General features: G+C 46.9%; 2 protein-coding genes across 15 annotated transcripts in view; one reads left to right on the plus strand and one right to left on the minus strand.

The window, feature by feature from the left end:
• Positions 1-12379, minus strand: part of LOC144152669 (uncharacterized) — a 539910-nt gene that overhangs the window by 74209 nt on the left and 453322 nt on the right. The gene's annotated exons all lie outside the window — the stretch shown is intronic.
• Positions 687-7855, plus strand: LOC144152075 (uncharacterized). 3 transcript variants are annotated; one of them, XM_077683283.1, is made up of 4 exons: positions 687-1588; positions 6671-6854; positions 6923-6998; positions 7054-7855. In XM_077683283.1, exons 1-4 carry the CDS (start codon positions 1583-1585, stop codon positions 7148-7150), a joined length of 363 nt encoding a protein of 120 aa, XP_077539409.1. In that variant the 5' UTR covers positions 687-1582; the 3' UTR covers positions 7151-7855. The 3 variants fall into 3 exon arrangements, 2 of the variants coding, with proteins under 2 accessions (XP_077539409.1, XP_077539410.1); XM_077683284.1 differs by lacking the exon at positions 6671-6854; XR_013319045.1 differs by lacking the exons at positions 6671-6854; positions 6923-6998; positions 7054-7855 and adding an exon at positions 2985-3367.

Here is a 12379-nt window from a genome sequence, read left to right on the forward strand (position 1 = left end):
ACCACTAAATTATTCGTATATTTGCAATCAGCATCCCCACAGCAGGCTTCTTTGCACACAAACGCGCTATGAGGTAAAGGAAGATTTCAAGGCAGTTTGACGAGCACGGTTTTCTCTCTCTTTTTTTTAAAGACGATCGTGTTTCTTGGGCTACTTAAACGCAGAAATTTTGGTGTGTCTGTATGGCTGTCTGTCTGTCTGTCTGTGACTCGATTCAGCCACCCGACCAAAGTGAATCACAAACTGCACAATAGTCTTGTATACTTACTGCCAAATCTAAACGTTTAAGGTGGCGGTCCCACTCGATCGGCCCGCGCTGCCGGTTTTGGACGATATTTGCGTAGGCGATGTTGCGCCCCAGTTGGCACCACATTCATGGCTAATGTATCATTAGAAAGCAGAAGTCTTCTAGATTCCGAACTCGCTTACCGGTCTATTCCAGCTAATTTGGCTTTAGAAGGAGAAGCCAATTTGCAAGAGAGAAAAATTGTATTTTTGCTTTTTTTGCTTCGGGCGGTGTAAGAATTTGAGAAAACTATGCGACGTAATTACATGTAGTTTGGTATGTGCATAGAATAGATGTCTATGCAGTTAGTTACGTTTGGAAGTTCCGTTTCAGCGAATAGATTTTGTTATACGGCCGTTTGAAAATAGCTAAAATAGCGCAACTTCACTCGCGCTAAACTTTTACATGGATTAATGCAGAGCAATGTGTTTTCGTGTGCGCGTTGCCAGCATATGTATTTGTATACTGCCGAAATTTCGCTGAATTTCGTTCAGCGGTTTTAAAGTTATTTTGGTCTACATATGGCAGTTTACACGTACACATGGGTTTTCTGGTGTAACTTTTCTGCGTTGCTGCTGAAGACGAAGTTTCAATATTTTCACACATCAAACTTGAAGACCTCCTTTACTTAGTTACGTTCAATGTTTGCGCTGTGATAAATAGAACACGTATAAACTGTTACTGAAATTGGCTGATTTTCATCACGCCGGCCGAAGCGCTCAAACGCGCCTATTTACGTACACACACGGAACTCCAAAAAGTGCGTTACATGGAATATACGTCGATGTCATATCTTTATAACATTACCAAGTAAATGTACAATTAACCCTTTTTTATTCCTGTAGCGACAATTTTACAGCCATAACAACGTTGCAGTTTTATGTGGCGCCATCCAGTGTCGAAACTGTAAAGCTACTTCGTTACGTTTCAGCTTTCTGCTACCGATGGCGCGGCCAAACGCACTATTCGAGGGAGCCTCAAGGCGGTACATTCAGGCTCCCCAGACTTTTCGCCTCTTCTTTGTCGTGGTGCCGATACCCGATACTGCCGATACCTCCATGGCCGATACTCGTTCAGTTTTTGTCGCCACGCCGTGCGGTCTGTGCGAACTTCGGTGGTAGCAAATTTGCTCGGTATCTCTGGGCATTCTGCACCGCCGTTGTCCGGTGGAGTACAGCGGTGCGACGTTTTGTGATCTGCGATGGGTAACACCCGTAAAACGCCAAAACGTTTGATAAGGCGTAAAAATGCATCACAAAGTCGCCGAGCGCAAGCGAGAGCGGCCGCAGCTTCCTCATGCAAGTAAGGATTTTCGTTTTGTGTTCATTGCACGCAATCTCGCGCTAACGCGCTGCGAGTGTTATTTCTGTTCAGCCTTTGTTGTGTTCTGGCGGAATATGAGGGTCCGCATGAGGGTTCGCATGTGTTGGGGATGTGAAACAGCGCGCTTAGTTCTTACCACGATTTTGACCGGCGTGGGGCTGCTAGTTTTACCTTTCAATGCTAAAAGCTCTGGGTGGTTTGTTATTCGGAGCCTAGCCACCGCTTGCTGCCACCGCTTGCACTTTTATTCGCGGCCCCTTCCCATTGCATGTGGCCCGGCCACCAATGCCTGGCCGTAAAAATGCAGAAGGTAGCCATATATGGTTGGCGTCTCGCTGGCGTCGTGAAATCCCCCCCCTACCCGTCGTGAACTAACCTGGCTCGCTCGCCGGCGCGCGCCCCGGCGTGCCCTGAAAACTCTCCGTCGTCGCTGCCGTAGCCGTAACATCTAGGCGTCGTGAAATAGCCGTACTCGCTCCTGCCGTACCCGTAAAAGCTACGCGTTGTGAAATAGTCGTACTTACGCCTCTGCTTACGGACGTTGTAGTTGGGTGTTGAAATCTTGCCGAGCTCTGTTTTTTTTTTTTTTTTACGCATTTAGAACTTTTGTAATAACTATACTTCACGCCCGCCTTACAACTCAGTTGGCTAGAGCAGTCGATTTTGGTTTTACCCAACCGGCTGAACCGCTACGGCTCACTGAAGCCAAGGCCGACGCAGCCAACGCTAGGGTTACGTCCGATAATCTGTAATTATTATAAGTGACTATGGCTGCACAAAGCTAGTCTGTAAATTTTTTTGTAACCATTTACTTTTGATGAATCAACTTTAACTTTCAAACTTAAAAAAACAAGCGGTTTTGCCTTTGCATAAATATCAAGAAAGACTGTTTTCTGTTCATGTTGCCAAGCAGGCTTGGGGTAGCAGCTTGGAGTTCCTTCCGTACTTAGCTAGAGGTAGTCCGACCATTTATAATTACTAAATAGTGATTACTAATTAACAACGACCCTGGCGGTGTGAGGAAGCGGTGTGTTCGGTTGGATAAAAATCAACAGATTGCTCTCACGGAGAGTTGCGTTCCTCCTGAACAGAACTTTAGTGACAGCTGCCGTTCCGCAACATTAGCATTCCTTATCGTTCCGTCTGGACGGAACGCTAGACAATGCCTTTTTTGTAGTGCTCTTTTGTTCACCTTATCCATAAGCTCCTCCTTTCTTTATCTGGGAACTAGGCGATACAGGTTCTCTGCCCAATTATGGGGTTGCGTCTGGGGTTTTATGTACATTTGCACATTTATATGTTTCCTGACATTTTGTTTTTTCTTGCGATGCATTTTGCTGGTGCACATGTAGTAAAGAGACATTGTGTTTTACAGAAAACGTGCTGAAAATATGCACAAAGCAGTGCCTCTGATGAACACCAACACTGCAACCATCACGGCTGATTCCATCATCACGGCTTTCTCACCCTGTTGTCCCATCCCTGTATTTGATAACCATTATGTTATATTTTTGTCTTTTCAGCTTGCTGTAAGATACAAAGGTCTTTTGCCAGTTTGTGTGCCTCTGTAGGGCTCATGACTTTTGCTTAGTGCAAATAAAGGCCTTTGTTGTTACCCTTGCTTGTTGATTTTTGTTTTGCAAAGTTTTCAGGAAAAGCAGCTGAGTTCGGTATGCCAGGAAACAACATGCAACCGCGAGAGGAACATTTACCAGCCGAAAGCCATTGTCAACGAAACTGGTTCCTATTTCGTGCAAAACCTTCATGTAGTAAGCATGTTCAGTAACCTTGTTCATTTCAAGCAAGTGAAGAAATTTGTGTAAAATTGCGCGTTGATTGGCAAGCACATCTTTCTTCTGATGAACTTATTGTAACATTACATAGCCGACAGTATTTCAAGGGTAAATAAAAGTTCCTTCGCAGCAGCTTTGGCGAATCTCTGCCTCCTGCATCCGAGTATGCCAGCTTTCTTTTTTTTATTCACATTCCAAGCGCAGCAAAGTTTGTATGGAGGCAGCGGCGTTGGAAGTTTTGTCTCCAATAAACAGCTGTGTCAGTGCCTGTACTGTTGCAGTTCGACCTCACGTGTGACCTCAAAACGTGTGACCTCAGTTTGCTGGGAAAGGTGGCATCTAACTTTGTTGGCAGAGCAAAATTATGCAATGATCTTGGCGCTGTAATGACCCCGTTGCTGGACGGAAAATTTTCATTCAACCAAGCACATGCAATATAATTACTGATTAGCTCATTCCTGTCAGATCGAATGCAATCTCTGGAAAATTTGGTGACTGGGTGATGGCACCATAAATAGCCGATGGTGGTGGTCAGTGGCGTAGCCAGAAATTTATTTCGGGGGGGGGGGGGGGTTGCGCCCCAACCCTAATGCGTGTATATATATATATATATATATATATATAATTGGTAGTTTTTACAGAACAACATTCAACATTACATTTTAACGCATTTGAAAGACAAGAAAACATCCAGCAATAAAAATTTCTGGGGGTTTGAACCCCCCAAACCTCCCCCCCCCCCCCTGGCTACGCCACTGGTGGTGGTAAAAACGTTTGCGCAAAGAAAATAAATGTTACGAAAACTAAGGTTAGGTGCACGATTTGAACCTATGCTAGGGTATGCCCGTCCAGTCCCACACGCGTCCCTTGCACCACGACTAATTAGATCTTACTCACTACAAGGTGAAACGGGAAAGCCCGGCCCCGTCCACTGAGCCGCCACGGCCGCAGAGCGCCGTAGAGCGCTCTGCGGCCGTGGAGCGCCGTAGAGCGCCGCGTACCTCCCGTTGCGGCCAGAGAGTCGTGGGTTCGAAACCGGGCATGGCCTAAGTATTTTTTATAGTAGAGTGCGGACGCCGACGCCGCGGGACATAGACCCGAGCAAGAGATGCTTCGCATCTAAAATAGAAAAGCCCCCCCCCCCCCCCCCCTCACCCACATCGATGTGGCAATGTCAACAAGCTGTTTGGGAGATACTATCAGTTGTCTTGTTCAATAAAACGATTCATTCAAAACAAAATGGAAATTGGAAATTAGCTTCTCCGCAAGTGTATATATGCTCGGTAAAATAAACTCTGAACAACGGTATCAACATAAAATACAACAATACTTTCCTAAATTTAGGCTTTGATTTCTACCTGGAGAGTGAAGCTATGACGTAGCAGTCTTCCTATACAGTGTTTTTTTTTCTTTTTGAATAAAAGGCAACCCTGTAGAAAGTGGAAGGAAGAACGCCGAGCGGCCCAAACAATTCGCTATATGCCATAGCTATTCTCATAGCTATGGTACCACAGACATATTGTGCTGAAGTGAACAATCGAAGTGCCATAACAACGCTTTATTCGAACCATCTTCCCCTGCCCATATTCCCAGATCCCACAACAGGGCCGCTTGGCCTCCTTTCTGAAATAAAGTCATCCTTCTCCTCTCAAACACTTTCAAAACGCCATCAGCAAACAACTACAAAGAGCTGCGACCAGGCTCCCATTCAGAGGGACTTCCTCAGATAGGGAGGGGGGTGTCGTGGGTTGCGGAGGTGAATTCGCTACGGTATTGTGGAAGGGAGGGTGGGGGGTGCTTGTAGGCTCGGCAGGTTCAGCTTTTCTCCAATTTATGTGCAGCGAGAATTCTTTTTTTCTTGAAGTAAAAAAAAAAAAAAAACACTGTTTACCGTGTTGACTCGCGGTGTCCTGCCTAGAGTTCATACAAGAAGCTGCGTGCGCCTAACTCACCGTGAAGGAAAGCCGCAGGGGCCTGGCGGTTCCACCTGGCCCTAAGCCCCCTTCACGGTGCATTAGGCGGACTGTTCACAACGATGTAGCCTCCACAATGCTGTACGCAGCTTCTGGTATGAGCTACCACGCACGAGCTAAGGAAGAACGCAACAAGGGTGAGCACTGACTCGAAACGGGAGCTTATAAGTAGTTATAATCGCATTTGAAAATGGAAAAAAAAAATCTGTTCGGTGTTCCCGCTAATGGGTTAGTATTCTGCCTTCCGACCAAGAGAGAAACTACATAGTGCAAGCAGGCCAAACAAACGCAGAAAGGCTTTAGTTGATGGTGTCGCGTGTTTCGATCTTTTTTTTTATATGTATAATAATTCTGAGCAGCATGTTCTGGCGTCGACAGAGAAGCCAACATTGCCGCCGTGCATACGTCGAGGGTGTTGTTGATGAATGAGCAAGTGGAAAACCGCCGTGGAAAACAACCCCCATACAACCTAACAGCAGCGTATATTTACCTTCCCCCCGCCAAATAAAAATAAAACAAGAAAACATCGTCGCGTGTCGCCAAGAGTCCGACCCTCAATCTTGGCCGATTCGTTTCACCCGGCGTGACCAAAGCTAGCGTTTTGGCAGAACTCTTTACTCAGACGGCGCTATTGTTCTCTACATCTGGAAGCAAGTTAGTTCGCTCCTCCAGCACCAACATCCTGTTTAAAGGTTAGGATAAGTGGAACCAGAAGCAAGGGAGAGGAACACAAGAACAAGAGGGATAGCCAGCTGCCTTTGGAAGTTCAGCCTGACACAGGTGTATAGGGCAGCGACAGCACCGTGAATAGAGATTTCACTGGTAAAAAAAGAAAAGACAGGTGGCCTCACAAAAATAATAATCATAATAAATCTATAACATGGAAGCGTGTGGACCGAAAACCCGTGACATGCTGAGGTGCAAAGTGATGAACAGAGGTAAAAACGAAGCAACCTGCCGTATAGTGACTTACTGTGAACAGAACAAAAAACGCCATGAACGAGAACGAAATCAACGGAAACGCGAAGAACAGAATCAAAGGATTTGTGGAGACAAATTTATACCCATCACAAAAATATAAATGGCACCGAATAGTCCGTACACGGAAGTGTCCGGGTCCCGCGTAATTAGTTGCCTGAGAAACCTCCGCCACATGGAGCCCAGGGTCGTCCTGATGATCGGCACCAACGACCTGCGTCTGGTATGCACAACAGATGCAATTCTGCCTCTGAGCTAAGGGTATGCTCAGAATTTCTGCATCAACACTGCCATTTTCATTCTTCTTTTTTTCACAGGCCAGAACCATGGACGACGCGTACCAATTGATTGCGGATTTGGAGGTCGTATTGGCGCTGTTACTCGGACGCGGATGTGGTGTTGTCGTGATGACGCTGCCGCCGGTGGCCCGCGCTGCGCGGTCCAGCTCCCACTGGCGAATTCTGAATGCCGTGAACGCGTGGATCCTCGGGCTGACTATGGGTACTATGTCTCTCTTTACGACAGTTTGCGGCAGAGAATAACCTGTTCGTTGCGCTACTTTCACGCAGACGGAGTTGTTGCTCTTGAAATCCATCGCCTCTTTGTGCTGGGCAGACGTCGTGTCCGCTATTGCCTGTACGAGCGGTAAGTTGCTCCGGCTACATTGGTTGTAGTGTAATCAACACTGACACATTTACAGGCGGATGGGGTCGGACCGGCGGCTGGACATGGTGCACTGGAACGAAGAGGCGATGGGTCGTGTGACGATGGTGCTGAGGGACGTGATCGGCGCCTGAACACGCCCTCCTCCTCTTCTCAGCAAAAAAAAAAAAAAAAAAAAAGGATAAGTATCAGTTGCACTGCTTTCAAAAGAACTCGATTATTTCGCAATCTGTTCATACGTAATTTCACACCGACCATACATTTAGGACTCAATTTCCGTTGCAAAAGCACGCAGACTAGAAATTTGTTTGTTTATTTTATCCTTTACCTAGTGATTTTTTTTCAATTTCACTTCTATGTCCTTTTTCCCCTTCAGGTATGCATAAACTTCCTTAGTACGTAGAAAAAATATTTTTATAGCTGAACTAAGTGTCCTGACCGCCATTTCACCATTTCGTTTTGCTGGCCGCATCCGGCATGATTATTTCAAGCGTAGTTATAAATAATCAAAATTAGTCCCGAGAACACCCCATTGTATTGACGAAACATTCCCGTGATATTTTATAACGCGCGTTTTGCTATTGCACTAGCATCACTGCCCCATTGCAGGTTAGCTTGGCTCTTCTTATAGATCATTTGTTTTTGCTCATAGCGTGCACATATCTCACCCATTCTTTTTTTCCTTTTTTACAGCGGAGTTCGGCCACGGCCAACTCCCACCGGGAAGCAAGGGTGGGTTGAAAAGCAATTTCCTGCGATCTCCTGCGCTTGCCTGTGCGAGCTGAAGCCGCTGAGCGACGTATATGCTGAAGCTGATATGGTCTTCGCACTTCGCCCCCCCCCCCCCCTCTCATACCACCAGCTGCAATATTTATGTTGGAAGCTAAATAAATATTTCCTCTGACTCGGCGTGCTATGCTCAGTTTCATCCGGTGTAAAGCCGTGATTGCAGTGCAAAGCATGTAGGCTGAAAGGTGCTACGAAATGTTGACTGCCGCAGTGAGATGTTGGTTATATTTTCGAGGCGATCACGTGGGATGCCACAAAGACATGTGATGTCGGAAAAAAAATTTCGAACAGTAGCACCAGGATAAATTCAACAGCGCACCTGTCTCTTCCTTTGACCGGACAAAATGCTTTCGGCATCTTTTGACCTCTATCTTGAACATGCATGATGAATTATGTTTGGTGCCGGAAGGCAAGAATAGAAGACAGGCCATCTGATACTTGCGCATATGGCGCAGTCTATTATATTTGCAGTATTATGTATGTAATACGATAAAAAAACTTTTGTGCCAGACTTAGCTTGCAACCCATACTAGGGTCCAAAGGTGTTCTGATTCCGGCTAAAGTTGCCATGACATCAACACAGAGGACATTATTGCACAGCGGGAAAGACGAGGATAGAAGGAAATACGCAAGGCCCGTGCCGACGATTTACCGGCGGTTCATTGAGAAAAACCGCCTGAAATATATCAAGAGACGCCGATAATTTTCACAATATCTCTTTCTTCATTCCTTTACACCGAGCTTTCTTTCTGCTCTTTTAGTAATGTGCGCTGGCAATCTTGGCGACATATGTATTGCTCATTCGTCCAACGTTTCACCCCAACAACAGTGAAACGTTTAGTTGATTATTCTGTTTTATTTGTGCTACGCGCGTGTACAGAGAAAAAGCTCTTCAGCGCGATTTCGGAGGCCGAGCGCCAAGCAACTAGCGGCGAGAAAGAAGGCAGGGCCAATCCAGCAACCCCCCACCCCCCCTCCCCCCGTGCACGGCGGCGAACAGAATCGGTTGGTCATGGTTCAGGTTCGGACAAAAGGAGCGTCTCCCCTCGCGAATCGCAGGCGGAGGGGAGGGGACGCCGGTACGGGGAACATCGCGCCCGGAAAGCCTGTGCCGGTATTTTCGTCCGCCACGGGTGGGTGGCGTAGTCTGGTGGCAAACTCTGAACTAATTCCAACATGGCGGGTGTGGGACCGCCACCTTAAGTAGAGTGAACTAGAATAGGGGAGTGGCCCGAGCGGGCGGAGACGGCGTTGCTTTCGGCGTGCCGCGCGCCGTCGACCACCGCTAGGGTGGCTAGTGGCGCTGGTGCACGATCTCGCAGCCGGTCAGCCGCGCTGGGCGCCCGCACCACTGATCTCCACAGATCAGTGGCCCGCGCTGTCGCCGCAGCCCTCGATCAGACCGGACGAAACGTAGAAATTGGAAGGCGGTGGGCGCACGTGCGTTCGGTTGAATTGGTGCGGAGGTTCTGACGTGTTTTTCAAAACAGTGAGAGAGTGCATTTCGTCAAGGACCAGCATGTGAGGAAGACGGCGAAAAGAAGGACTGATGCGCACTGTTTTGCCCAGGCTGTCACGCCGGCTATCAGGGCGCTCCAAAGGCTTCTTTGATTGCCGCCCCAAGAGACGAAGAGGTTCGAAAAAAGTGGAAGCGCAATTTGCGCCGGCAGGAGAGAGAGAGGCAAAACTTTTTTTATCGATCGAGCTTTTAGGTGGGGTGGTTCCTCATTTCAGGTAACCATGTGCAGTTTCGGCTCGACTGGCCCTCTCGACCAGAAGTTGATCTTGAGGGAGGGAGCTGGACAGCAGTATCTCCCACTGCTCAGGAGTAGGGGAAGGAAAAGGAGGTGGGAGGTCTGGGTTCTTGGCGCACTCCCATATTATGTGCCATTAGAGTGCCTGGTTGAGTACAGAATTTACATTGTCCGTCGAATTGTATGGGAAATAGCAGATGCATCCTGACTGGATGGGGAAACGTATTTGTCACTATTAGGACAAGCCCCTCACAGAATCGTCGGCTGCAGTGTGCGAGCTCCACTTTGTGTACAGGCCGTTCTTCACAGGTTTGTGCTAAACACGGAGAACGCGTTCACTGAATGCTTCAGTCTTCTTGATGAGCTTCATTGGGATAGCATCCTTTACATTTTGAGTGTGGTGAAGGCTAAGCAGCAGTGTGAACTTGGGTGCAGTGATCATTGTAAGGCTGTTGCGGCAGAGGTGCGTTTTACCTCACGACCCGCATTCACTTCTACTTAAAAATCAGCAGAAGCAATGCAAAAAAACGGCAATCTGCAAAGTATGCTAAACTAGGTAAATGCCCGTAGTACTGGACCAAATTGCGAAAGAAACTGTGACAGCTAGCACACTGAAACGTAATCTCTCGTTCACTGTGTGTATATTATAAAAATTACAATCGGGTTTAAAAAAGGTGAAGCTGGACCATTAGCTGTACACAACTTTGCTTAAAATGTAGCATTGCATCTAAGTGTTAACATTAGTTAGGTACTGTTCTTTTTTTCTAGTAATTATAACAAGAAACAACTACAAAATAATTTGCCTTTCGCCATGATAGCACCTCTGATCTCTGAAAAATCGTAAAGACTCCATACCATGGCATATTGGCAAGCAAGCAGAAGTTACTTTCATTTTTGTGCTATGCGGCGCGTCTAAACTTCCTTTTAGGAGATTGAGGGGGAGGGGGTCAACGTGCTTATTTGCGCACATGCGCCGAATAAATAATACATGAGAGTTGACTGCAACACCTCGGCTAAAAAATTTGTCGCTCTTAAATGCTGCTATACGAGCAATGACGTGTTTTTAGAACCGCGATCTGCCCTGTGCAGGGCCTAACGGTCCATGCTGAACACTTGCCAGTTCGCGAAAAGTAAGTAATTATCGTTCGTCAGGCAGTATTCGGCGTGTTGCGCGGAGAACACAGGTGACAGTTCATTGACATTCAGAAGCGCCCGCGCCAGATACAAAGCTCGAGGTGAATCAAAATCGCGGATAGCGGAACTAAGGTGCCTGCAACCAGAACGGACCACCACATCGAGGCCACAGTTCTTGTGCTCGACCTGGAGCAGGAGTAAGTAAAGAAAAAATCAGGCTTGGTCGTTTAGAATCTTGCTTAGCTTCTGAATGCCTTTGAAAACCGAAAGAGAACGCGAGAACATAACAGTGCAAGGCCAGACGCGCAGTCTCGCTGCGCCAGACCAGCTGCGAAAGGGCGCAGTCGCGCCACCTCGCGGTGTCGACGCCAACCGGAGTGGCTCGGCGCCGCCGCTCGGGACACTCCCTTATTCTAGTTCACTCTACCTTAAGTCCGGTGTCAATGTTCATCAACATTTCTGGTCAAGATCAAGACACTACAAATATAAGGCATAAAATCAATACATAACAGATATCTGCAGTGTTTCTTTGTTACAAATTCATGGTTGCTTGGTTTTTGCGATAGCAAATAAAATACTATATCAACTGCAGAAAACCGTCGCCTGCTGTTGCCCGCGCTACCTGGCGGCATTTAAAAAAATCAAACGGCAACAGCAACAAAAAGTTCCACTAGATAGGTTCCACGTTTCGCTTGGAACGCTCGTGGAGTAGGCCAAAGTGGTTCTATAAACGTTGTAGTAGGGTGCCTCGCTTCACGACGTCTCCGCCGTACGGCAGCGTTGGCATCGATACATCCGACTTGGAGCAGTGGAACGCGGCAAATTTAAATTGACTTGAGCAAACCTCTAGCGTGTTATCTTGGGAGGAACGAGACGAGAGAGGAACAGCATGAGAGATGAGCGGGAAAGAGAAAGGAGGCGTTTGCTTGCCAGGGGCGCCAGTCGAATATCGTCTTTCGTCGACATTTGCAACGAAAGGAGGAGATACGCGGCCAATTTTTAACAGCGGAGCTGTTTAATTAAGCTGGAGTTCCATCCGTGCCGGGCGCCGCTCAAAACTCTGATCAGCAAATTGGAGATGAGGAAAATGCTAGGCCAAGAAGTGCGACGGGAAGTGGCGAGGAGGAAAGGAGACCACGAGCAAGTGTGGGGAGTGCAAGCCTCAAGAAAGGAACGCTTCCTGTGGTCGGAATCAAACTTGGCTGGGCCTCTCGCGTTATGAAGCCGGCGTCTAACCCATCGCGATATCATCGCAATCGGGCGCTCAGCATTTTCTTTGTGTTCGTAACACGGGCGTTGGCTTCGGATCTTAAGTGTGTGGATGCAAAATGAACAGATTGATTGATTGATCGATCGATTGATCGATTGATTGATTGATTGATTGATTGATTGATTGATTGATCGATTGATCGATTGATTGATTGATTGATTGATTGATTGATCGATTGATTGCTTGATTGATTGCTTGATTGATTGATTGATTGATTGATTGATTGATTGATTGATTGATCGATCGATTGATCGATTGATCGATTGATCGATCGATTGATTGATTGATTGATCGATTGATTGATTGATTGATTGATTGATCGATTGATTGCTTGATTGATTGATTGATTGCTTGATTGATTGATTGATTGATTGATTGATTGATTGATTGATTGATTGATTGATTGATTGATTGAT

This window comes from Haemaphysalis longicornis, unplaced genomic scaffold (genome assembly GCF_048455015.1).
Source record: "Haemaphysalis longicornis isolate Haplotype H1 unplaced genomic scaffold, Haemaphysalis longicornis Haplotype H1 scaffold_9, whole genome shotgun sequence".
Classification (NCBI taxonomy): Eukaryota; Metazoa; Arthropoda; class Arachnida; order Ixodida; family Ixodidae; genus Haemaphysalis; species Haemaphysalis longicornis.